This window comes from Spea bombifrons, chromosome 5, assembly GCF_027358695.1.
Source record: "Spea bombifrons isolate aSpeBom1 chromosome 5, aSpeBom1.2.pri, whole genome shotgun sequence".
NCBI classification, from domain to species: domain Eukaryota; kingdom Metazoa; phylum Chordata; class Amphibia; order Anura; family Pelobatidae; genus Spea; species Spea bombifrons.
This window is the reverse complement of record NC_071091.1, coordinates 3,438,293-3,465,090: the sequence shown is the minus strand read 5'-3', so window position 1 is coordinate 3,465,090 and position 26,798 is coordinate 3,438,293. Positions and strand designations below refer to the sequence as shown.

Below are 26,798 nucleotides of genomic sequence, written 5' to 3'. Positions count from 1 at the left end.
GGTTGAATAAACGTAAATGCATCAGAACTATCTGTTTTTGGTACAACGGAGTAAAAATCAACAACGGTTTCTAAAACAACTAAGACTTCCGTGAGCATAAAACGTACGAATCTCCCGCCCTGAAAGAAGTAGCATAAAATAACCGTTCGCTTTTCTTTTATATAAAAAGGCAGAACCGGTAAGGAACCCCCGATGCGTTTCACGGACCAATAGCAAACAAGGACTTTCAGTTTTTTTTTGCAATTTATAACATTTCCTGCGTTTCTAAAAGACTCCGTGATATATATTGTGCTAGATGAGGGGTAAAAGGCACGTATGGCACGATGTCGCCCGAGTAAACTGGGGTGCATAGAACATCTAGAACCGACGGTATAAATATCTATTAAAAAGGAAAAGATTCAGAGTACTATTCGCTGTATGGTTACCATGACAACGTGTGCATAGATTATTACTTCAGACGGCTGAAGAAAGGCTTTGCCGGTTGGTTTATTCCCGAATTTTTATTTCTCAACATTTTTTTTTTCTATTTATTTTTTTTTTTTTTATTTACTTTAACCCATTTCTATCCAGAAAAATACATATCGCGGGACACAGAATTCTGGTGTCTGTATTTTATAAACAGGGGATTCAGCCTGCAACACGGAAACCCGCCACCAGGGGGCGGCAGAGGATAAAGTGCCGATGAATACCTGAAGGTTGGGTTCTCAGCACCGACCAACCGGAAGAAAAAGACGGAACGTTCCCTTTAAACCTGCTAGAAAAATACATCTAAAAACAGCTAAAATAGAAAGTATATTTTTTAAAACGCTATTTAAACCTGAAAAACTCAAATGTAGGAGGAACTGCTTCTCCTTTAACTGTGATAAGCAGAATTCTGTTCAGAAAATAAAATGATCACAGTTTTCTGTAAAAACAAAAGCACAGAACCGATACATTTAAAAAGTATTAAAATAAATGTAGAAATAACCAAAATTTTAACCGTAAATAACATTGTGATTTTTTTCTGCAATTTCCTAAAAATTGGATGGTTTCGTTTCTTAATCCCCATGCAGGCTTACTTATTTACGACATAAAAAAAAAGTAAAAAAAAAAAGAAAATAAAAGTTCAATTGACCCCCCCCCAAGACAATAATCTGATTTAACATGGCGGCTATATTGCACATATTGTTGTAAAGTCATTATAATCCCCAACGATCACAGACGTGCCCCAAAATTCTATGAAAGAACGTAGAGGATTTTAGGTAGGGGATAGCCCCCCCACCGATGAAAAATACAGCCAAAAAAAACATTATCTCTGGCCCCCTTACATCCGAGTGATCGCGCAGGAACAGCACGGATAACTATAAATAATAAAAACATGAACGATGGTAACAAGATAGAACCATAACGCGCTCAATAAAATAGCAACAAAATTTAAAAAAAAAAAATTAAAACAAGAATAAAAAAAAAAAAAAAAAAAAAAACAGGCTTCAAAATGTATAGTAAACGTTCCCCGCTTTTGATAGGAAAAGGCACTAAACAAGCCCAACGTTGGTTTCGACCTGAATTTCTTAACTAAAAATCTTAAAAATATATATATATAAAAAAAATAAAAATAATAAAATGTAAGGTGTTCTTCTTCACTCCTTGCAGTCTAGGAGGGCGGTGTGTACAAATAACGTGGCGGACGGGTAGGGGTCTCCGTTCTTCGTGAGAAGGTGGATTTGTCGATAACCTAAAATCACATAAAATACATTAAATTCATCGATATGAAAAAAAGTTATATTTGTCGACATCAATGCTGAAATTTTATAGGCAAAGATTTTTTGGGGAAAAAAAATATATATTAATGTATCAGCTGCTCTCTAAAATCTACCCCCTAATGATGAAGAATTGCCACCCCCTCCTAGCAGCACGGGGGCAAACGTAGTGTCCTGACAATGGGCCATGTGGATGACGTCTCGGTCCACCTGCCCCTGCGGTTGAGCAGCGCCGGCACCAGGTGGGATGTCTCTGGCTGGTCGGGGGGGGGGGCACGGGAGGTCTACCTGCCCCTCGTTCACGTCTATAACAGACCTGGTGCTGTAGACCACGCAGAACCCCCCCCCTGGACCCTCGACGTTATCCCTGTAAGAAAAGCAGAGTCTATAAAGGAGTACCAGTCTCACCCATCTGTAAACTGGTGAGCGGGACGGTGAACTGGCCAACGAAGTCATTGCGCGTCGACGAATCATAATCTTCCACCACAAACCGCAGCAGCGCCAGTGACGGTACATCGATTTCAAACTGGAAACTCTCGTTCCATACGGGGTTAAAACCTGTAAAGGAAGAAGGATAAACCAGTTCTAAATGATATGAGAAGTACAGAAGCACCGGTGCGGTCCTCATCGGGGGGCTTCATCTCGCCCCAGGTGACCCCAGCAGCTCGGAGACCCCAGACCCTCCCTCCTCACCGTTATTGTTAATGACTCTCGTCTTCTTCTTGTCGTTATCCCGAGCCACGCCGTGAATCTCCACCGTTACCAACGGATCCACGATGGAGCTTTTCTTTTTGTTGACTTTTGGCAGCTGTTGGCCGGAGATCACCTGCACGCAAGCAGAAGAAGCGGGAAATAAAGCAAAAAAATCGTTTAAAAACTCCGATTTCATGCGTCTCAAAACTGCAGAATATACAATCCGTCCGAGACAGAAACATAAAATTCTTAACATTCCTAACATACAAATGGGCATTTCTCACGGATTTATCACTAACCCCCCCCCCCAAAAATCCAAATTGTATATTAGATATGGCCGGTTTGCCATCTAAATAACTATAAATAATTATTTTTAAAGTTATATTAAATTGTTCCTTAATGATAACAAAATACCACATTATTAATAAAACCCCAAGAACCATAAGCATGGCCATCCCCTCCCCTCCCCCCAAACAGCTTGTCTGTTCCATTTCTTACCCCAATCTGACTGCCCCATCTTTGCCCCCAAACAGCTTGTCTGTGCATTTTTTGCCCCCAAACAGCCTTCAGGTGCCATTTTGGAAAAGAGAGGTTGCTTGCACAGCCTGCAGTAAGCGGCGGACCCTCGCATGCCAACAGGCAGTCGCAGCGCGGCCCCAGTGCTACCCCACCAGCCCCCGTACCGGCTGGCCCGTGTATACGCCACGGCGACCCAGTATATATCCACGGCACAAATACATAACTTGAAGGAGACGTTAATCGATGCTTTACCATGACATGGAGCGTTTTTGGGGTCCACCACTCCCCGTTCTGAATGGACTTTGGGTTAAATTTGGACGTCCTCTGGCGCAGGAACTCCGGCTTGAGAACGTAGCCACATAACCCGTTCTCCCGGAAGCGGCCCTGGTACACATCCATCGGAGCGCCGGGGGTTTGGAAATTCAAAGCCACTGAAATACAAAATGCTGCAGGGTCATAGACTTGCCTTCGTTAGTGTCAGACTGGGTGAATAAGACCGAGCCATTCTTTTGTTCCCCGCAAGCAGTACGATAAGGAGTCATATCATAAATAATTTTTTTTTTTGAGAGATTATAAATTGTATTTACCAATCTGACATCCCACGTTCCACATGTCCACGGCGCTGTAGTTGGACGAGTCGGTCCTCATGCCGTCGGGGTAGACTCGCGTGAGCTGTTTGGCGTTGTGCCGCACGAAGCTCGGTCCTAATAACAGAAGGAAAGACAAGAAACATCCCCGGAGTGTAACAGCCGCCTCGCACCGAATCAAAAGGAAGAGACCGATAAAGCGAGAGCCTCACCCGAGTCCTGCGCCAGTTTCAGAGCCTTGCTCTCCGTGAGGGAGGACATCTCGTAGAAGGACTGGTGCTGAGCCGCGTAGTCGAAGCCGTGGAAATGAACGCTCTTGCAGTAAATCACGGTGTCCGACAGCTCTTTCGCCAGCTTCAGCGTCTTCTGAAAAGAAGGAAAATGTGTGAGAATTACTTATTGTGTTATATATATAGCGCCATCACGATCCACGGCGCGGTACAACGGGTAAACACGACATAAGTAGTCTATAGAGTAACAATTTGACTCAACGACAGGTGTCTACAGGAAAAAAAAGTTCATTTTGGCTAAATTCTATTTCTTACCATAAATATGCAGGATTTTGCCTATTTTTATGCGCGGTTACATCATTTTTTTTTTAAACAAAAAAAGTAGACCACAAATTTTTTACATGGCCCGTCTTAGTCTGTCGGTTCTAGTTTTGTCCGACTGTCTGGAATTTTTGGCGTCTTATAAATAAATATAAAAAAAATAAAAAAAATAAATTAAAAAAAAAAAAATTTAAAAATAAAACAAAAGCAATAATAACAATAATGTCGTGCATTTGGTTTTGTAAACGGTTGCAGTGATTGGTGTTACGCGGTTATCAAGTATTTTTTGTGGGGGGCGCAAGTTCCAAGATTATGACTAAAACCTGCAGCATGGCATCCATGCTTGGTACACACCCCCTTGCCTCTAACTCCTCCTTCTAAGTGTGCCAGGACCAATCAGCTTTCAATAAAACAGGTGGGAAACTTAATGTGGGAGCGTCAATCATCTAGCGGTTATCTCGGCTCGGTCTCTAAGTCTGGGGGGTCCACACTGACCTTGCCCTTTTTCTCTTGTACTTTTGACTTCACGGTTTCGTCCTCCATTTCCGCCGCCTCGTCTTCGTCGGACACCTCCTCGGCCTCGCCGCCGCCGTTGCTCCCTCTTCTCAGGCCGTCCTCCAGCTTGTTCAGTTTTTTGCCTTTCACCAGAACTTTCTCTTTCAGTTCCTGAGACGACAGGAAAGATCAGATACGAGGATCCACGCGGTTTACACGTCTTACCGCCCCGTGCCGGTATCATACACAGAATCCCCCCACTGCGCTCCGGACATACAAGAAGAATGGGGTTATATTAACCCTACGAATACACCGTCCGACCAATCTACCCAGACGGCTCCGTAGTTGATCTTAGAAAGTCTGCTCCCCGCCTGGAAGCAGCGATCTGTCGTGTAACATGCATGTTGGTAACTGCCCGACAGCCGCGACGCATGAAAAAAGACCCAATCTCCCGTTACAGACAGGGACCAGACACTGTGACATCACAGGTACCCCCCCCACACACACACACACACACACACCATCCAAGTCCAAACTTACATCAATACACAGATTTCTTTTTTTCTTTTTTTTTTCAACAAAAAATGAGTTTTACCAAACGACAAAATATTTCTTGTCTCCAAAACTATCCCTGCCCTCAAAACCCTGCTTTTACCCCTCCCCCCCCAAAAAAAAACATGCAGAAGGATCACAAATTCCACTTTTTTACCAAAAGTGTTTGTTTATCCTGTTTGGACGCTTTGGGGGTTTCTCCCCAACGTTACGTCCATTGTCTTCCACACGCCGCCTCGCGGAGTCCGAACTCACCTCCGGGGAAGGGAAGTCCTTAATCTTCCCGTTGACGGGTTCCGTTAGGAGCGCCCCCCCGAGGATGCTCCTCATGTGCTGGGTCATGGTGATCTGTTGTTCGAGGCTGCAGTGATTCTCCAGGGAAAGTATGACGGGGTAAGAGGAGGTCTGCAAGTGGACGGGAGGCAAAGAGTGGGTGACAGCGTTACGGCGCCCGCTGGAAAGTGTCATCATCATCATTACTGACATCATCTGAAATCACTAAACCGCCAGGGGAGCCACAGCCCACCTGGATGCATGTGTGACCCTGAAGCTGCAGCTTCTCCTAAAGTCAAGCACTTCATTTTTTTTTTTTTGAAGAATGTATATTAAAAGGACTTAAAGAGGACTTTGATTTGTATTTTTAGTTTGAAGACACTGCCTGGGATACTAAACTTTCCCTTTAACTTCATAGCAGACCAGTGGAGACTCCTTTCTCCGTCCAAGGGTTCTAGAACACAGATATTAAGTCTCTAACCTTCGGAGACCGTTCATAGACCTGTCCCTGATATGAGAGCTCTTAAAAAAAAGATAAGAGAAGCAGGCAGGAAGACGGAGACGTCGCTCACATCTCCATATTCATACCTCCTTCTCCTAAATGGAAAAAGGTTTGTCTGTTACAAAGTAACAGCGGCCCCCGGAGACCGGCGTCTCTGCTATCTATAGGGTGCGATCGTTTCCCTTTAGGTTGGAAAATAATTTGCTCCAAGAAGATAAAGAACATATAGAAACCTAAAGAAAGCAGATACATCCTGTGCTTAGAGAGCGAATCCTGTAAAAACACCGAGCCCTGATAACGGGCGACGTGATATCTGTCCCCGAAAGGGGTGGGCCCCGCTAGGGCGATTACCCTCCTAGGTGCAGATAAAACGAAACATTAATAATCAGAGCGAGTCAATGTGTTCTAACTTCCTGTTCTCCAGACGATTATTCCTCCCCACTAATCATACGCGGGAACCTTCTAAATGAGCTGAGACTCTAAAAATATTAACCCTTTAAACGCCCATCATGAAGATTCTATGTAGAGACTTGCCGAACGTGTCACCCAAGCAACTCTAATCCGGGCTCATGGAAAACCTTGACGTGTCGTTATTTCAAGGTGTGCTTAATGGGAGTCACCTACATTCAAGCAGGAATATCGACCACAACATACTGGGAGCAGAAGCACCAGTAATGATCCCCCCCTTCTCCCTGAGAGTTGCCAGGTCTGCCATTAAGTTCTCTCTCTCTCTCTCTCTCTCCTTCTGTTAAGCTGCTGACTGTTAGTGATTGGTTCAGGCAGCCCTTGTAGGAGTGGCTCCTATGCAGTGCCCCAGTGAGGTAGCCAGACACCCCTCTTAAAGTGCCCCTTAACCATTAGACATTACGCTAGTGAACTGGCTCAAACTGGATATTATTTCTTATGCCCTCTCCCTTCTATAAAATAAGAGAAGCCGACTCTTTACTCACCTTAAACGCGTAGTCTTTAATCGCCGTTATGACGTCTTTGAAGAGGATCTTGGACGTCAGGGTGTAACCGTGATAAATGACAGGCTCTCCGTTCGGCCCGTCCCAACAATCAAGCTCCACGCAGCGGCAACCCCTCAACAACGCCCTGGGTGAAATACCAAAAAAATCCAAAATCAAGAAATACATTTAAAAAAAAACCTCAAAGTAATAATAATAATAATAATATCTAAACCCTTTAAACGGTTAAAGGGACCCCGCACCGACCTGATGTACGCCTCGGTGCTGCTCGGACCCTGGAGCTGGTCCTCCATCAGGTACGTGTTGTGGGACGAGGAGATGAAGTAGTGGGAAAGAGGCTGCGTCATGTCCTGGTAAACCTTGCGGTGGGCTGGATCGAATATATCCCCGTCCTCCGACAGCAGGTAAAGGAGGAGGCCATCTTTAGTCAGGGCATTCTGCTTTTTGGCTGTAAAGACATTCACCAGAAATATCGTGAGAAGACGGACAGGCACCTTACGCGAGGTATCACGTGACAATTAAGAATTCCCTGAGAAAATTGTGTTATTTAGCAGAGTGGGTGGAAAGGAAATTCGAAAAATATTTGCCCAAGTTTTTTGTTTTTATTTTTTTTTTTTTTTTATTAGCCAGCTTCCTTATATTTACAATCGGGCACAAATTATTGAAAAAGCCGCACATTAATTATATTTACTAAAGTTCACCAAAGTTCAGCAGGACTCACCCTCCTCGCTCGGTTCGTATAGATGTATCAGGGACTTCACTCCCTCCAGGCTGACGTTCTGGTTCTGCTCCTTTAGGAGGAACCTGCGCAGGCTCTCGGCAGGCACGACGCCATTCCCGTCCGCGTACGCGCTGAAGAGAACGTCCACCTCCTCCCGCTCCGTCAGGATCTTGTAAAACTCTTCAATCTCGTTTTCTTCCAGCGTTCCGGTCCTGGATTTATCACATTGCTGGAAACCACGACACACAAAGCAGTTACAGAGCGGCAGCGACTCCCAGGACCCAGCGAGTCTCATGACATATTATACAATTATGCACTACGCCAAGTTATCAGACAGCAGCTTCTAAACCCCAGCGCTGTTTACACTAATATAACCCCCCCCAGCGCTGTATACAGTAATCTAATCCCCAGCGCTGTATACAGTAATATAACCCCCCAGCGCTGTATACAGTAATATAACCCCCAGCACTGTATACAGTAATATATCCCCCAGCGCTGTATACAGTAATAACCCCCCAGCGCTGTATACAGTAATAACCCCCCAGCGCTGTATACAGTAATATATCCCCCAGTGCTGTATACAGTAATATAACCCCCAGCGCTGTATACAGTAATATAACCCCCAGCGCTGTATACAGTAATAACCCCAGCGCTGTATACAGCAATATAATCCCCAGCGCTGTATACAGTAATATAACCCCCCAGCGCTGTATACAGTAATATACCCCCCCGCGCTGTATACAGTAATATAACCCCCCAGCGCTGTATACACTAATATAACCCCCAGCGCTGTATACAGTAATATAACCCCCCATCGCTGTATACAGTAATATAACCCCCCAGCGCTGTATACAGTAATATAACCCCCAGCGCTGTATACAGTAATATACCCCCCAGCGCTGTATACAGTAATATAATCCCCAGTGCTGTATACAGTAATATATCCCCCCAGCGCTGTATACAGTAATATAACCCCCCAGCGCTGTATACAGTAATATAACCCCCAGCGCTGTATACAGTCATATAACCCCCAGCGCTGTATACAGTCATATAACCCCCAGCGCTGTATACAGTCATATAACCCCCAGCGCTGTATACAGAAACAACCTCCAGCGCTGTATACAGTCATATAACCCCCAGCCCTGTATACAGTAATATAACCCCCAGCGCTGTATACAGTAATATAACCCCCAGCGCTGTATACAGTAATATAACCCCCCAGCGCTGTATACAGTAATATAACCCCCAGCACTGTATACAGTAATATAACCTCCCAGCGCTGTATACAGTAATATAACCCCCAGCACTGTATTCAGTAATATAACCCCCCAGCGCTGTATACAGTAATATAACCCCTCCCATCGCTGTATACAGTAATATAATCCCCAGCGCTGTATACAGTAATATAACCCCCCAGCGCTGTATACAGTAATATAACCCCCAGCACTGTATACAGTAATAACCCCCAGCACTGTATACAGTAATATAACCCCCAGCACTGTATACAGTAATATAACCCCCCAGCGCTGTATACAGTAATATAACCCCCAGCACTGTATACAGTAATATAACCCCCAGTGCTGTATACAGTAATATAACCCCCCAGCGCTGTATACAGTAATATAACCCCCAGCACTGTATACAGTAATATAACCCCCAGCGCTGTATACAGTAATATAACCCCCAGCGCTGTATACAGTAATATAACCCCCAGCGCTGTATACAGTAATAACCCCCAGCGCTGTATACAGTAATATAACCCCCAGCACTGTATACAGTAATATAACCCCCCAGCGCTGTATACAGTAATATAACCCCCCAGCACTGTATACAGTAATAACCCCCAGCACTGTATACAGTAATATAACCCCCAGCACTGTATACAGTAATATAACCCCCCAGCGCTGTATACAGTAATATAACCCCCCAGCACTGTATACAGTAATATAACCCCCAGTGCTGTATACAGTAATATAACCCCCCAGCGCTGTATACCGTAATATAACCCCCAGCACTGTATACAGTAATAACCCCCAGCACTGTATACAGTAATATAACCCCCAGCACTGTATAAAGTAATATAACCCCCCAGCGCTGTATACAGTAATATAACCCCCCAGCACTGTATACAGTAATATAACCCCCCAGCGCTGTATACAGTAATATAACCCCCAGCACTGTATACAGTAATATAACCCCCCAGCACTGTATACAGTAATATAACCCCCCAGCGCTGTATACAGTAATATAACCCCCAGCGCTGTATACAGTAATATAACCTCCAGTGCTGTATACAGTAATATAACCCCCAGCACTGTATACAGTAATATAACCCCCAGCGCTGTATACAGTAATATAACCCCCCAGCACTGTATACAGTAATATAACCCCCCAGCGCTGTATACAGTAATATAACCCCCCCAGCGCTGTATACAGTAATATAACCTCCAGTGCTGTATACAGTAATATAACCCCCTGCGCTGTATACAGTAATATAACCCCCAGCGCTGTATACAGTAATATAACCCCCAGCGCTGTATACAGTAATATAACCCCCCAGCGCTGTATACAGTGATATAAACTCCCTTTATCTGCAGACCTGGAGCCGCCGTTGCTGCCAGTCATGTGATATTTTGGCAGGTCAAACACCACATTGAGCTGATGCTTTATGGCGATGCTAATGAAGTCCATTCCTCCATAGACTTTCATTAGTCAGAGAGTCCAACTAGGTGATTAAGACTAACAAGCAGAGATGGTACCTGGAATATGGCCTCGGCGTAGCTGTCGTCTGCCTGGATATTCACTTCTTTCAGGAAGTTTTTCAGCTCCTTTAAGCTCATTTTATTGTCTTTGTTTTTATCGGATTTTCGGAGGCAGGTGTGGATCCAGCTGGTTCCGTGGTTAAGGAGAACAATCGATCGTTACACAAAAATGGTCAACGCGGTAGAAGGACCGGAACGAGGACAAGGTTCTAGAACGTCAGTCTAATCGCAGCGATAAGGACCAAGCCTAGAACCCGTTAGGCTGGAGCCGGTAATAAAGACTGATCCAGACAGTAACCACAATAATAAGGGCAGAGCCTAGAACCGGGCGCTTAGGCTGATCCCAGTAACAATCACAGAGCCTAGAACTCATTGCTGGAGACAACAACAAAAAAAGGGGCCGAGCCAAAATCCAAGCTGGCGACCACGGTACCGAGACGCGTTGAAGACCAGGCAGTAAAGCTGAACCAGTAATAGGGACCAACAGGAAAATATTTTAAGAGTCTTAAGGTCTAAACTTCTCAGAAACACAGTTTAATGGTAGAACGGCCCCATCCGGCCCCCGTTTCTCCTGCTGTAAAGACTCAAAACTTAATCAGTCGTTGGTCTCGTCTTAGATTCAGGAGCCGGATGTCTATCCTATACATGTTTAATACCCTCTCTGTATTACCCTCTACCACTTCTGCTGGGAGGTGGATTCACTTATAAAAGAAGACTGCCCTTTATTGAGAGAAAAGCCTATTGTTATATACCGGTATATATGTATGTATGTGTATATACACACACACGGAACATACATATTTATATCTAATTCCTTGCGGTGGGGCCGGCTTTCTCATCACAGGATTGGCCACTTTAAGAAACACTATGTTCCAAAATGAGGTTTTCTATTTTTTGCTTTATAAAACTTTTGTGGCAATTCTGATTTTTTTTTTTTTTTTTGCCGCAGTCTGGCTGGGCCGGTAACGGAATCGCCGCAGCGGCTCCTGCCAGCATTTAATTAAAAGCCTCGTCCGCCTTCTCTGTATTTTTAACTCGGAGCGCACGGCCTCTCTCCAGAAACTCCCTATAATTAAGGCCAAAAGTGTCATCCGAGGCCGAGCAAAGAACGGAGGCTCAGTAACCAAGGCGGCCCCCGTATAATATAGAAACTTCACCGACGGCGCTTAAGGTTTTTTTTAATATGTTTTCTATTACAGATCTGTTTCTTCCCCGTCTCCTCTGAGACATTCCAGTATTTTATTTATTAATAATTATATTATAAATATTTTTATTATTATTATTATTAATAATAAGACTTTGAGTCCATGGCTGTGATCTACATACAGAGAAAATAAATATATAATCTATTGTATCCACATTACTTAATTTTTCTTTTATATATACAAATATATAATTATATAATATTATTATTAATAACCGGTATATTCATTAAAAAATACATTAAAAATTAAATATCATTAATAATAAATAAGAAATAGTTAATTTTTTTGTCTGACTATATTCTCGGTAATCCAACCCAAAAACACGCATTAATTGGCAATATAAATATTTTTTTTTTCGCCTGCAAGCTGCACTTTACAGCAGTTTTAAAAAGCTCTGCTCTGGGTCTCTGCCTCCTAAACGGCTGACCCCTTTTACACCTCTATGACATGTATAACAAACAGAGAAGACAGGAGGCAGATGGCAGCCCACGATGCTTCGATCCGAATGGGTCTCACCGCAGGCGAGCTGATGCTTCGTCGACCCGAAACGCCTGCTTTTTCCTCATAACATTCTTTGCGATTAACCATTAAAGTGCCGCATCGCGCCGGCAGAAAGGATACTGCTTGAGCTTCTGTTTCTTGGTCATGGCTTTGGTGTTGGTCAGGATCTTATTTAAGCCGGACACCCAGTGAGAAGCCTCCTTCTGGGTGATGGCGAATAAGTCCAGGTTCTTCCGCTGACCTTTAAAGATGATGGAAAAGCAGCGCTCGGCGGGGACGTCCGTGGCGTTCCTCTTCATCCCCTCCGTCTGGTGGCCGGGCCGGATATCTTCTATGTCATCGACGGAAACTGCGGAGACCGGGAGGGAGACGGTGACACGCGTGGCCTACAACACGCATGGCGTGGAACAGGTCACGGGAACGGCAGCCCAGGGGGTAAGAAACCTTTTCTTTCAGGTCTGTGGCTGGCTAAGAGTTATAGGAGTTAAACCCCAGACACTTCCAATGCTCAGAAAAACCTTTTAAAAGTAGATTTGCTGCCCTCAGCCTGCGTTAACCCTTTATTGGCAGATTTGTAAAGTTTAACCTCTTGAGAACCGCAGACGTTAATGGAGGGCCGGCGTGCGCCCTCCTCTCTGTAGTGAAGAGAACGTTGCAGATCACAGACCAATTAGCAGCTTCACGTGGATTGAAACCCCACCCTTTACTGCCTCTAACCACACCCCCACACACCTGTAGCCTCTAAATGTACCACCACAACTTAAGTGACACCGTGCATCCACTACGACCAACACAGAACCTTTACACATAGAAACATAGAATGTTCTGGTAGCTCAGCCGCATCGGCCCCGTTTCCTGCAGTAAAGACTCAATAATAATAATTAGAGACGTATATATACGCGGCGAGACACAGAGGGGTGCAGGGAACGTCTCCGCGGTAACGCGATCTGCTGGAAGGACACACAACAGAATGACAATGGGGCAGATCGACCAAACGCAGCTTCAAAGGGACAGGGGCAGCTCTCGGAACCAAACACCCGTCGGCACGTCATCTATACACGTTCCTAACGAAGCCTAGAACCCAATACCGAGCGCTCAGCGAACTCGGCCTCCGACAGAATTACCCGTTCAGCCTCTCTGTGGCATTAAATTCTATACGATTATTATTGTTATTAAACCAGAAATATAAAATTAGAGCTCAAAACGCCAGGCCTTGAGAGACTGCAGACAGTCTAACTCACCTGTGCTCAAGCAGGGCTATTCTAATCAGCTTCAATAATATTGGTTTATTCATCTGTGCTAAAGCAGGGTATGGAGGAACAAGAACAACATTATTTAGATTATTCTTATTAATATTAATATTATTAGCCAGCAGAGGGCAGTGTATTCTAGTAAAGTCACTAAGCTCCCACAATACCACCCCCTGGGGTAACACCGGCAAACCACCAAGCCTTTAATGGATGTAGCTGTAACCAGAGGAGCCCCACTCTCTGTGCCTGGAGCCTGCGCGACTTATTGATCTTGGAGCAGATACAGAAGAGCCCGCTGAGGTCTCTTCTTTACTTCTGGAGCCAAAAGCCAAAGTCCCCTCGTAAAACTTCTAAAGGGAGAGTAAACGCCGGCTGTAAAGCGATATCCGATTTCTCCGACGCGCCCAACCATTATAATACCTTCCGAGCTCGTCATCACACAGGCTTTGTCTGCTAAGCCTGCAACGCTTCACCGGCAACCAATAAGATAAAGACAGTCAGCGCCGCACAACCCGGACACAAAGAAACAGCATCTCCTTGTTTTTGAAAGAAAAGCTAATTTTGTCCGTTAAAATAAGACAAAATGGATCAGAAATCCAGCGCAGGCGGGGTTAATGTTGTAAATGACTATTGTGACTGATTTTTAATGGAATCTCTTCATAGGCGTACAGAGGCCCTTTATCACTCCCATCACTCCTGCATTCCAATGGCCCTTTATCACTCCCATCACTCCTGTGCTCCAATGGCCCTTTATCACTCCCATCACTCCTGTGTTCCAATGGCCCTTTATCACTCCCATCACTCCTGTGTTCCAATGGCCCTTTATCACTCCCATCACTCCTCTGCTCCAATGGCCCTTTATCACTCCCATCACTCCTGGGTTCCAATGGCCCTTTATCACTCCCATCACTCCTGTGCTCCAATGGCCCTTTATCACTCCCATCACTCCTGGGTTCCAATGGCCCTTTATCACTCCCATCACTCCTGTGTCCCAATGGCCCTTTATCACTCCCATCACTCCTGTGTTCCAATGGCCCTTTATCACTCCCATCACTCCTGTGTTCCAATGGCCCTTTATCACTCCCATCACTCCTGTGCTCCAATGGCCCTTTATCACTCCCATCACTCCTGTGCTCCAATGGCCCTTTATCACTCCCATCACTCCTGTGCTCCAATGGCCCTTTATCACTCTCCTCACTCCTGTGTTCCAACGGCCCTTTATCACTCCCATCACTCCTGTCTTCCAATGGCCCTTTATCCCGCGTGTAAATCTGTGGTTGACCGCACAGCTGATGGAAATATTTGTGTTCTGTAATCTGAAGCGTGGATCGGCTCCAAGGCAGCGTCGCTCCAACCACAGACTGCTGCGCGAGAATAACGGCCGTACTGAATCTTTAAAACCGTCTGCTAAAGGGTTAATATACCAAGGATTCCAGGCTCCTCATGGGAGGGGAAACGGCCGTCACTCAATTCATTCCTTACAATCACCTTATAAATAACGGGCCGATCCGTGCGATCGATTTGGAAATACAGAGGTTAAAATTTATTTTAGGGACGCCAAGACCCTGAGTCTCCCATCCCCCACCCGACGCTTACAAAGGCTGCCCGAACCAATCATCAATAAGAAGGAAGCAATATAAATGGGGAGGAATAACCATGCTGATTATAAGCAACGCAAATGTTTGGGAGGGCGGCTCTCTCTCTCTCTCTCTCTCTCTCTCTCGTAGAAATTACAACTTAAGTTTTAATACAATCTGATTTTCATTAGAAATGATTCTATTAACCGTTTCAGGAACTCCGACAAGAAACCAAACGTTACACAGCCGTCAGAAACGCCTGCCGCGGGAAAACTCTCCGCGAGGACAATAACAGGAAAGCGGGGTAATCCCGGAATCCTGCCCCGGAGTGCAGCGCATCAGTCCCGCCGCATAGAACCGAATCGGCCAACACAGGGACTGCGTATGAGAACCGCGTAACCCCTAAGCGACTCGTCCAGATAAAAGAATAGAGATAATACGAGTTCTCAGCGGATTTAACCCCTTGCACACCCTGCTAGCTGATAAGTAAAGCGCCACAAGGGCTTCCTGTTAGGATCTGCATGTTTATTCCTCCCCGTTGAGTTATCTCGTCCAATTGTTAAGTTGCTGCGGGGTAAAAAAGGACAAATATTAGATATGCTAGTTGGGCCAAAGATCTCAGATTTCCTGGGGCAAAACAGCAGATGCGGTTTGAATAAATACCCCCTTTAGGGGCATTCCTTGTGACGGCGCAGCTACTCACATGTCTGCGAATCGGGGGTTCGGAGGACCTTCTTGGAGTCGTGCCAGATGGTCCTGCAGTCCTCCTGCAGCTTGTAATATCGCGCCTTCCTCCATGACACCGACTTCACTTTGAACAGCGGGCTGCCCTGCAACAGGAACGTCAAATCCTCGTCTTCCTGCAGCCCTGCGAGGAGAAACAAAGACGCGTTACGACTCGCGCTCACAAGGGTTAAACGCGTGGGAAACACACGTGTTACACCGGCGAACACGCATTCCCACAGAACTATCCCAACCACGCAACCCGTAAAGCGCATTTTACTGCATCAGCCGCCGGGAAGAAGCGTTATTGGCATTCAAATAAACCCCTTTACAGGGGCCGCGGGGGGGGGGATTTCCCTATCGTTCAAAAGTTTGGGGTCACTGAGCTGTTTTCATGGAAACCAAGGACATTTCTGGCCGTAACATAATTACAAAAAGGGTTTCTAACCATCAATTATCCTTTTAAACTTAAACTTGGATCAGCGAACACAACGTGCCATTGGAACCCAGGAGTGATGGGAGTGATAAAGGGCCATTGGAACACAGGAGTGATGGGAGTGATAAAGGGCCATTGGAACACAGGAGTGATGGGAGTGATAAAGGGCCATTGGAACCCAGGAGTGATGGGAGTGATAAAGGGCCATTGGAACACAGGAGTGATGGGAGTGATAAAGGGCCATTGGAACACAGGAGTGATGGGAGTGATAAAGGGCCATTGGAGCACAGGAGTGATGGGAGTGATAAAGGGCCGTTGGAACACAGGAGTGATGGGAGTGATAAAGGGCCGTTGGAACACAGGAGCGATGGGAGTGATAAAGGGCCGTTGGAACACAGGAGCGATGGGAGTGATAAAGGGCCGTTGGAACACAGGAGTGATGGGAGTGATAAAGGGCCGTTGGAACACAGGAGTGATGGGAGTGATAAGGGGCCATAGGGACACAGGAGTGATCAGCCGTTTCCAGCTACAATAGTCATTTACAACATTAACCCCGCCTGCGCTGGATTTCTGATCCATTTCATGTTATTTTAATGAGCAAAATGTGCTTTTCTTTCAGAAACAAGAAACTTTCTAAGTGACCCCAAACTTTTGAACGGTAATGTATACGAGAACATTAAGATTCCGTTAATCCGTCGGACGCTCTGCCATGAATTAGACGCCGTTCTGGTGCGAAGCATTAAAAACCAGACTGAATGAAAAAAACAGGAAATCGTTCCCCGGCACGAAGCGAAGCTGCAGGAAACTCTCTGCGGTAAAATCTAGTAGGTATTTTCTCAGAATTTTTTTTTTAAATATGAAAAAAAAAAAAACATCTCTAGATGATCTCTCACACTCGCTCCCCGCATTCTGGGTCTTACTGTTCCAGCACGCAGGAAGTGACATCACAGCGACATTCTGGATCGGTCTGCACACAGCACGGAGGAAGATAGACACGCCCCTCCTGCAGGTGGGTGTGGCGGGGGCACAGGTAGGCTGTTTGGGGGCACAGAGGGTTAGGTGGCCCCTGGGCAATTTCTTAGCACAGGGGGCCCTGTGGTTTCTAGTTCTGCCACTGGCCGCACAGATAAGATAACTTATTATGGCTTTTTTTATTATTATTATTATATTCATTTTTTTTAATTGACTAAATATTCAAGCAAAGTAAGAATCAGGTCACGGAGCCCCGGCAGAAGCCGCAGAGCTGCGCCGGTCCTGTATTCGTGGTAAGAAAGGGTTACAAGCGCTGCTTTGGTGGCATGTCGGACTACACCCTCCCATCGATAACACCCGGAGATCCCAGCCCCGAGGAAACAAACACCGCGCAGGTTCAACGGCATTTCACTCCGGAGAAATCCGCTTTCCTGACCAAGAACACAGGGTTAAAAAAAAAAAAAAAAAAAAGACAAAAAAAACACACCTTTTCATGGTTTCTGTGGCAACAACTTATAAGTGGCAAAAAAAACAAACTATGAATGAGGGAGAATTTGACAATGCGAATGAATTAGGGGCCGTTAGGCGGAACAACAGCTTTAAAAAAAAAAAGCTGTTACGGCAGGCGATCCCCGTTAAGGTAGAATAAGAGCGTGGTTCTGCGCGAGGCGTGACGTGGACGCGGGTCACATGGTCGGCCGGCAGGCTTCTTCTATAAAAAACAAGAGTTTAACGGAAACAAAAACCATCCTGCGCATTTTTTTGACGGAATGTTGATCTTTTGCGGAAGACGGGCGCTGAAACGCTGGATTCCTAACAGTCCGGACATCGTATACGTTTTAATGCATAGGGGAGCCGAGGGTCCCCTTTGAACGCATGGGGGGATTCAACGAAGTTGCCCCTCTGCTTGCCACGGCGCGTTCGCGGCATTCTCACCGCCAGCCAGATACGGCCCTGGCTTGCGGGACAATTCCAGTGGTGGTGGAAGGGGTTAACGAGACCCCCTGTACGCGTGTGCAGAACGTGCTCCCGCTGAGTTCAGTGTGAGCGGTTTCTCGACAGTGATTGGCTGCTTCCAGCAAAGGAGATGCACTGCAGGTGTGGAGCTGCAGCTTCTCCTAAAGGTAAGTCGTTATTTTTCCTCCCCGTAAGAAATGCATATTACCCACCGAGTACGTCGCTATGCGTTCTTCACTGGTGGGGCTGTACGGTGGACGGTCCCTTTTGGAGACACCCGGTCACAATATACAGCGGCGCAGGCAGGTTGTGTCTCTTTAACAAGGCGCTCTACACAAGGAGCAGTGAAAGCCTCGCGAGACGCCCGCTAATCACCTCTCCTTTACAGCCTGAACTTTGTCCGTCTCTTAAGAGAGAGCGCTAAAGAAACACGAAGTCCACGGATGTCACTTTGTCAGAAGCAGCTCGCTGGTGGCCGACCCTTCATCATGCGCAGAGGAGGGGAATGGAAGCTTCCACTCTCCTGCAACCTCCCAACACGAGTCTCAAGAGTCTCATCGCCAAGGAGCTGTCACTTTTAGGCTAGGTTTCCACTTGGGTTTTTGTCCGGCGTTTTTTTCTTGATGAAAAACGCCAGGAAAACTGCCAAGAAAACTGCCGCTGCATTTACCTGCGTTTTGGCGTTTTTTCTGCAGTTTTTTCTGGCGTTTTAGCCTTTCTGTGGAAATTGCTTTTTTTGACCTTAGGCAGTTTTTCCAGCCTTTACAAGTTAGAAGTTTCACCCAGCTAAAAGGGATTAGGATAAATGGCGAGTATCTGCCCTCTCCTGATGTCATTTACTTGGTAGACCCTTTTGTCTCTTTTCTGTGGTTTGTAAGGCATGCTTTATTTCGAATGTCTGCTCCTCTGGGAAGATTGGCCCCAAATGATGGTGCAAATTGTTTGCTGTTGCTTTTGGCACGCAGGATCCGGTCGCGTATGTTTGTTTGTAATGGCATGTTTGTTCCAAATGGTGTAAAATTCAATATGAACCAGTCCAGGACTTTGTTTTGTGTGAAACTGTTTGTTTTCAGCCTATTTCTCGTAGGACACACAGATACTGGGTCCATCCTCTGCATTGTAACTGTGGAAAAAACGCCATAAAAAACGCCAAGGCAATAAACCCACATGGCTTTTTCATGGCGTTTTTTCTCTCCCATAGACTTCTATTGGAGAAAAAAAGCCAAGATTTCTTGCAAAAAACGCCAGAGTGTCAACATGCTGCAGTTTTGAAAAACTGCCACAGAGCCCAAAAAAGCAGAAAAACGCCAAAGAGGACTGAAAAAACGCCAAACAGAAAAACGCCAAGTGGAAATGGCATTTTGCGATTTCCTATTGAATTACAGCTAACATCTGGCTGCAGCCGTTTTTCACAAAAAAAACGCCAGGTGGCGCTATTGGCGTTTTTATAGGCGTTTTTAGCAAAAAAAAACCAAATGGAAATCTAGCCTTAGGCTAGGTTTCCACTTGGGTTTTTGTCCGGCGTTTTTTTCTTGATGAAAAACGCCAGGAAAACTGCCAAGAAAACTGCCGCTGCATTTACCTGCGTTTTGGCGTTTTTTCTGCAGTTTTTTCTGGCGTTTTAGCCTTTCTGTGGAAATTGCTTTTTTTGACCTTAGGCAGTTTTTCCAGCCTTTACAAGTTAGAAGTTTCACCCAGCTAAAAGGGATTAGGATAAATGGCAAGTATCTGCCCTCTCCTGCTGTCATTTACTTGGTAGACCCTTTTGTCTCTTTTCTGTGGTTTGTAAGGCATGCTTTATTTCGAATGTCTGCTCCTCTGGGAAGATTGGCCCCAAATGATGGTGCAAATTGTTTGCTGTTGCTTTTGGCACGCAGGATCCGGTCGCGTATGTTTGTTTGTAATGCCATGTTTGTTCCCAATTAACATTAATTCAATTAATTAACTGAATCAATTAATTAATTAATTCAATATGAACCAGTCCAGGACTTTGTTTTGTGTGAAACTGTTTGTTTTCAGCCTATTTCTCGTAGGACACACAGATACTGGGTCCATCCTCTGCATTGTAACTGTGGAAAAAATGCCATAAAAAACGCCAAGGCAATAAACCCACATGGCTTTTTCATGACGTTTTTTCTCTCCCATAGACTTCTATTGGAGAAAAAAAGCCAAGATTTCTTGCAAAAAACGCCAGAGTGTCAACATGCTGCAGTTTTGAAAAACTGCCACAGAGCCCAAAAAAGCAGAAAAACGCCAAAGAGGACTGAAAAAACGCCAAACAGAAAAACGCCAAGTGGAAATGGCATTTTGCGATTTCCCATTGAATTACAGCTAACATCTGGCTGCATGCGTTTTTCACAAAAAAACGCCAGGTGGCGCTATTGGCGTTTTTATAGGCGTTTTTAGCAAAAAAAACCCAAGTGGAAACCTAGCCTTATAGCGTCAATACCCTGACTCGCCTGAAGCTTCAGTGAACCTTTATAAAAACAGTCACTTTAAACCCTAAATTAGCATTTTATTCCTAGAATCAGATAAAAAACACATTTCCGAAGAGATTGCTCCTTTTCCTTAAACCAGTTTATAGTTTTTGCCCCATAATATAATATTTTCAGGCAGCTGCATATCAGCCGTTTGTATGATTCTCGCTCTGTTATCTGACCCCCGATCTACTAAACACCCCGACTCCTTATCATACTGCCTGTGGGAAACAATAGAATGGCTCAGTCTTAATCGCCCAGGCGGACTCTCTGACTAATGAAAGTCTATGGAGGAACGGACTTCATTAGCATCGCCATAAAGCATCAGCTCAGTGTGGTGTCTGAGCAGGGAAAGTCACCCAAAATATCACATGACTGTTAACAATGAGGGTTATATTACTGTATACAGCGCTGGGGGGTTATATTACTGTATACAGCGCTGGGGGGGTTATATTACTGTATACAGCGCTGGGGGGGTTATATTACTGTATACAGCGCTGGGGGATTATATTACTGTATACAGTGCTGGGGGGGTTATATTACTGTATACAGCGCTGGGGGTTATATTACCGTATACAGCGCTGGGGGGGGTTATATTACTGTATACAGCGCTGGGGGTTATATTACTGTATACAGCGCTGGGGGGTTATATTACTGTATACAGCGCTGGGGGGTTATATTACGGTATACAGCGCTGGGGGGTTATTACTGTATACAGCGCTGGGGGGTTATATTACTGTATACAGCGCTGGGGGTTATATTACCGTATACAGCGCTGGGGGGGTTATATTACTGTATACAGCGCTGGGGGGGGTTATATTACTGTATACAGCGCTGGTGGTTATATTACTGTATACAGCGCTGGGGGGTTATATTACTGTATACAGCGCTGGTGGTTATATTACTGTATACAGCGCTGGTGGTTATATTACTGTATACAGCGCTGGGGGGTTATATTACTGTATACAGCGCTGGTGGTTATATTACTGTATACAGCGCTGGGGGGTTATATTACTGTATACAGCGCTGGGGGGTTATATTACTGTATACAGCGCTGGGGGGTTATATTACTGTATACAGCGCTGGGGGGTTATATTACTGTATACAGCGCTGGGGGTTATATTACCGTATACAGCGCTGGGGGGGTTATATTACTGTATACAGCGCTGGGGGGGTTATATTACTGTATACAGCGCTGGTGGTTATATTACTGTATACAGCGCTGGGGGGTTATATTACTGTATACAGCGCTGGTGGTTATATTACTGTATACAGCGCTGGGGGTTATATTACTGTATACAGCGCTGGGGGTTATATTACTGTATACAGCGCTGGGGGGTTATATTACTGTATACAGCGCTGGGGGTTATATTACTGTATACAGCGCTGGGGGGTTATATTACTGTATACAGCGCTGGGGGGTTATATTACTGTATACAGCGCTGGGGGGTTATATTACTGTATACAGCGCTGGGGGGTTATATTATTGTATACAGCGCTGGGGGGTTATATTACTGTATACAGCACTGGGGGTTATATTACTGTATACAGCGCGGGGGTTATATTACTGTATACAGCGCTGGGGGTTATATTATTGTATACAGCGCTGGGGGTTATATTACTGTATACAGCGCTGGGGGGTTATATTACTGTATACAGCGCTGGGGGTTATATTACTGTATACAGCACTGGGGGTTATATTACTGTATACAGCACTGGGGGTTATATTACTGTATACAGCGCTGGGGGTTATATTACTGTATACAGCACTGGGGGTTATATTACTGTATACAGCACTGGGGGTTATATTACTGTATACAGCGCTGGGGGTTATATTACTGTATACAGCGCTGGGGGTTATATTACTGTATACAGCGCTGGGGGTTATATTACTGTATACAGCGCTGGGGGTTATATTACTGTATACAGCGCTGGGGGGGTATTACTGTATACAGCGCTGGGGGGGTTATATTACTGTATACAGCGCTGGGGGGTTATATTATTGTATACAGCGCTGGGGGGTTATATTACTGTATACAGCACTGGGGGTTATATTACTGTATACAGCGCGGGGGTTATATTACTGTATACAGCGCTGGGGGTTATATTACTGTATACAGCGCTGGGGGTTATATTACTGTATACAGCACTGGGGGTTATATTACTGTATACAGCACTGGGGGTTATATTACTGTATACAGCACTGGGGGTTATATTACTGTATACAGCGCTGGGGGTTATATTACTGTATACAGCGCTGGGGGTTATATTACTGTATACAGCGCTGGGGGTTATATTACTGTATACAGCACTGGGGGGTTATATTACTGTATACAGCGCTGGGGGGGTATTACTGTATACAGCGCTGGGGGGGTTATATTACTGTATACAGCGCTGGGGGTTATATTATTGTATACAGCGCTGGGGGGTTATATTACTGTATACAGCACTGGGGGTTATATTACTGTATACAGCGCGGGGGTTATATTACTGTATACAGCGCTGGGGGTTATATTACTGTATACAGCGCTGGGGGTTATATTACTGTATACAGCGCTGGGGGTTATATTACTGTATACAGCACTGGGGGTTATATTACTGTATACAGCGCTGGGGGTTATATTACTGTATACAGCGCTGGGGGTTATATTACTGTATACAGCGCTGGGGGTTATATTACTGTATACAGCACTGGGGGGTTATATTACTGTATACAGCGCTGGGGGGGGTATTACTGTATACAGCGCTGGGGGGGTTATATTACTGTATACAGCACTGGGGGGTTATATTACTGTATACAGCGCTGGGGGGGGTATTACTGTATACAGCGCTGGGGGGTTATATTACTGTATACAGCGCTGGGGGTTATATTACTGTATACAGCGCTGGGGGTTATATTACTGTATACAGCGCTGGGGGGTTATATTACTGTATACAGCGCTGGGGGTTATATTACTGTATACAGCGCTGGGGGGTTATATTACTGTATACAGCGCTGGGGGTTATATTACTGTATACAGCGCTGGGGGGTTATATTACTGTATACAGTGCTGGGGTTATATTACTGTATACAGTGCTGGGGGTTATATTACTGTATACAGCGCTGGGGGTTATATTACTGTATACAGCGCTGGGGGTTATATTACTGTATACAGCGCTGGGGGTTATATTACTGTATACAGCGCTGGGGGGTTATATTACTGTATACAGCGCTGGGGGGGTTATATTACTGTATACAGTGCTGGGGGGTTATATTACTGTATACAGCGCTGGGGGGTTATATTACTGTATACAGCGCTGGGCCCCCCCCCTCGATACTCTCTCACACAGTAACGCACCTCGCACAGGGATATAACTCTCCATAAATGTTTTTTTGGCGTTTACAGTTACAGAGCAAACAAATAAATCAAACAAAACCATAAAAAGCCGGACGCCGCTCCATCTCCTGTTACACAAAGCGAGGACGTCACGGCACAATATACACACACGCCATCTACACACACGCCCACACAATATCTACATACATACACACACACACACACTCATACACACTATGTACATACATATACACACACATACTGTGCCCTGTATAATTCGATTGCCAAATTATTTAGAAAGTAGTCCGGGGAACTCAGCAGCCGGATCCCCGACCGCTTTTTACCCTCACTGTAATACAAAAAACCGCACCGGCCGCGCGTAAACTAAATAGAACCCCGGTGGATGTCCCAAAACGGAACGTGCCGCTTACAGGACCCTCGTCCTACGCCACCGACTATACCGACACAAGTGGAACAGCCTCCCAGCAGAGGTGGTAGAGGGTAATACAGTGAGGGGATTAAACATGCATGGGATAGACATACGGCCCCTGAATCTAAGACGAGACCAACGACTGATTAAGGAAAAAACAGGCAGACTAGACGGGGGCCGAATGGGGCCGATCTGCCGGCAGATACTATGTGTGTAGATGCCAACTCAATGCCTTCTTGCACCCCGGAGGGTAAGTAGAACGACTCCCGTCACCCTGCACACCGTCAGCAGCCGGTAGAATATTACATTCAAACGACAGACACAGCTCAGCGAGGTCTTTAAACACACGTGCCCCCCGGCGCACTCTCTAATTACCCCCAGGGTGAGGCAGGTCATGTGTCTGGGGTGAGAAAAGCCTCAGATACCATCTAATCACAAGTATCTCCATCCCAGGTCACCAACGCTGCGCTAAATACCCCGTCACATACCCCCCTGCTGAGAGTGTATGGACCGGTCCAGAAGGTCGCCTAGGAGATTTGCCCCTCTTGGAGGAGAAAGTCGCCCTGGGGCGACCCTCGTTCATATTTATGTCAATGAGATGAAAGTGAATCTGGCGGCAAATAAGAACCAACTTGCCAAATGCTCAGACATAAGTCTCGTCATGTAAGAGGCGCTGTCCATACGTGTAACAGGCGGCCCCCTTTACGTGGGACATTTCGGTAGAAAATACATTAAATTGCAATTAAACCGATCTTTATATGCGGCCCCTCTAAAAGCTGCCAGCTGCCCACTAAATACACCGAGGAAGTGTCATTCATGCAGGTTACAGGGCCCGGGGGGCTTTTATCGGTGCCGGGATGTTGTGCTGATCTGGGTTCATTTTCTGGGGCTAATGACGGCAGCACTTTAAAGGGTTAAGGAGGAGGTATAGAAACTTATTACCCCTCCCACACCCCCAGAGAACACGAAACACCCTGTAAAGCGGGTCCCGGGGCAATAGGGCGCTAGACATGCACCTGGCAACCGCAGATTAACCCACTGAGTGCCACAGGAGGTGGTAACGGGGGGGGGTCTGTATCTGCCCCCCGGCAGGGAAGGGGTTATGCGGTGGGGCAGGGTGCCTCTTACCCAGCTGGGAGCAGTTCTGCCGGAACTCCTTCTTTCTGCCTTCCTGGAGGATCTGCTCCTCCGACCTGCTGCGGGAGGGCTGCCTGCGGACGCACTGCATGGCTGGGGGGCCCCGACAATCTGCAGCCTCCTGGGGGTGACAGGGACCCAGCACAGCCCGGGAGAGGAGGGGCGGAGGGGCGGAGGGGCGGGACAGGGGGCGGGGCGAGGAGCAGGCGTGGGGCTGGAGCGCGGACTGACTCAATGGACACTTATAGCCTCAGGACTGCCACTCCCATCATGCGTCTGGATAATGGAACAGCTGGCCATATCCCCGCCCATACAGTTATATATATTTATATAATATTATTCTTCATGTTTTTGCCCCATATGTCCCTAATCTCATTAGATCATTTAATCTGGCTTTAGTCTCCTTTTCTACCCCACCTTATTTGCCCAGGGGACGGGGTATTAAAAACGTGGCAGAAATTCCCTTCTAGTCAGTGTGAGATGCGGAGGTCCATTTACCTATTCACACATTGTACAGCGCTATGGCATTTGATGGCGCTATACAAGACACTAAATAATAATAAGTAACTCTCCAGCCATTATTTGTACTTGAATGCATGTGAAAGTGGAGAAGCCCACATTTTTCTAGGTGCCCCCAACTTGCCCCCCCACAGATTTGCCTATTTTGCCTGCCCCCCCCCACTCCATTTTCCCAACCACTAGATGTGTTTCCAGTGGGGGCCCTAAAAAGCTGTACCCCCACCTCCCAGCAGTGACCCCCCACTTTTTTTTTTTTTTAAGCCCCCAGGTCATCGATGAACAATAACCGAGTGAAAAGGGCTCCAGATCCCAATCTTCAACTTTGGGGCCCCAAACGTTAAATGCTTGGCAGCTGCCCCACTTGCCCCACTTAAGATATGGCTCTGCAGCGTGCACAAATCATCCAGCGACACACCACTGATATTTGGGGCGAAATATGACATTTTCAGGTCTCAGAAGAATTTAAAAATTTAAATTAAAAAAAAAACTTTTCTAAAAAAGAAATCTGAGACTTTTTGAGCTTTTTGTTACTGGAGCGGATTACCCGCTGATGACGAGGTGTATGCTGATGAATGAGCGCCATCCAAATACAACTCCCAATACCCTCAGGAGATGAGTTAACTCTTCGTTCACCCCGTGGCACCTGATGTTAAGGACTTTGTCATTATTATTATTTATTTATATATATTTTTAATTGACGCTGCCATTTATGACCCAATTTACAGAAATTCCCCGCTTTATACAAAGGTTTGAGAAGTGGTCCGGTTACTATAGAAACCAATGAAATCATCTAATCGAACGCCGAGTTGGTTGCTATGGCATCTGCAGCCCGTTACATAGGTGGCATCTTTATATTGGTTGCTATGGCGATAAGAAAACTTTGAGTTAACTTTCAGACACGGCCCAAGCTAACCCAGCGTCCCCGGGGCTGCGCA

At 45.8% G+C, this 26,798-nt stretch overlaps 2 protein-coding genes across 3 annotated transcripts in view; one reads left to right on the top strand and one right to left on the bottom strand.

Annotated features, from left to right (window-relative positions):
* Positions 1 to 1,514: 1,514 nt before the first annotated feature.
* On the bottom strand, positions 1,515 to 25,488 carry PLCD1 (phospholipase C delta 1). 2 transcript variants are annotated; one of them, XM_053467596.1, is made up of 15 exons: positions 25,336 to 25,488; positions 15,599 to 15,763; positions 12,189 to 12,417; positions 10,360 to 10,489; positions 7,601 to 7,829; positions 7,126 to 7,327; positions 6,862 to 7,006; positions 5,392 to 5,541; positions 4,585 to 4,755; positions 3,751 to 3,901; positions 3,539 to 3,655; positions 3,204 to 3,382; positions 2,433 to 2,565; positions 2,148 to 2,297; positions 1,515 to 1,714 (listed from the first exon to the last, which is right to left on the bottom strand). In XM_053467596.1, exons 1-15 carry the CDS (start codon positions 25,433 to 25,435, stop codon positions 1,620 to 1,622), a joined length of 2,346 nt encoding a protein of 781 aa, XP_053323571.1. In that variant the 5' UTR covers positions 25,436 to 25,488; the 3' UTR covers positions 1,515 to 1,619. The 2 variants fall into 2 exon arrangements, with proteins under 2 accessions (XP_053323571.1, XP_053323570.1); XM_053467595.1 differs by having other exon boundaries at positions 3,751 to 3,904; positions 25,336 to 25,487.
* The window catches only part of LOC128497502 (5-beta-cholestane-3-alpha,7-alpha-diol 12-alpha-hydroxylase), a 187,567-nt gene continuing 185,033 nt past the window's right edge, over positions 24,265 to 26,798 (top strand). Inside the window, exon 1 of the mRNA XM_053467603.1 lies at positions 24,265 to 24,271. The gene's annotated coding sequence lies outside the window, so the exon portion shown is untranslated. The remainder of the gene's footprint in view (positions 24,272 to 26,798) is intronic.

Coding starts and splice junctions, on each gene's coding strand:
- PLCD1 (XM_053467595.1), bottom strand. CDS start 25,435: ATGCAGTGCGTCCGCAGGCAGCCCTCCCGCAGCAGGTCGGAGGAGCAG. Junction 4,756..5,391: donor AGGACTTCCCTTCCCCGGAG/GTGAGTTCGGAC, acceptor CTGTCGTCTCAG/GAACTGAAAGAGAAAGTTCT. Junction 3,656..3,750: donor GAAACTGGCGCAGGACTCGG/GTGAGGCTCTCG, acceptor TTCTGTTATTAG/GACCGAGCTTCGTGCGGCAC.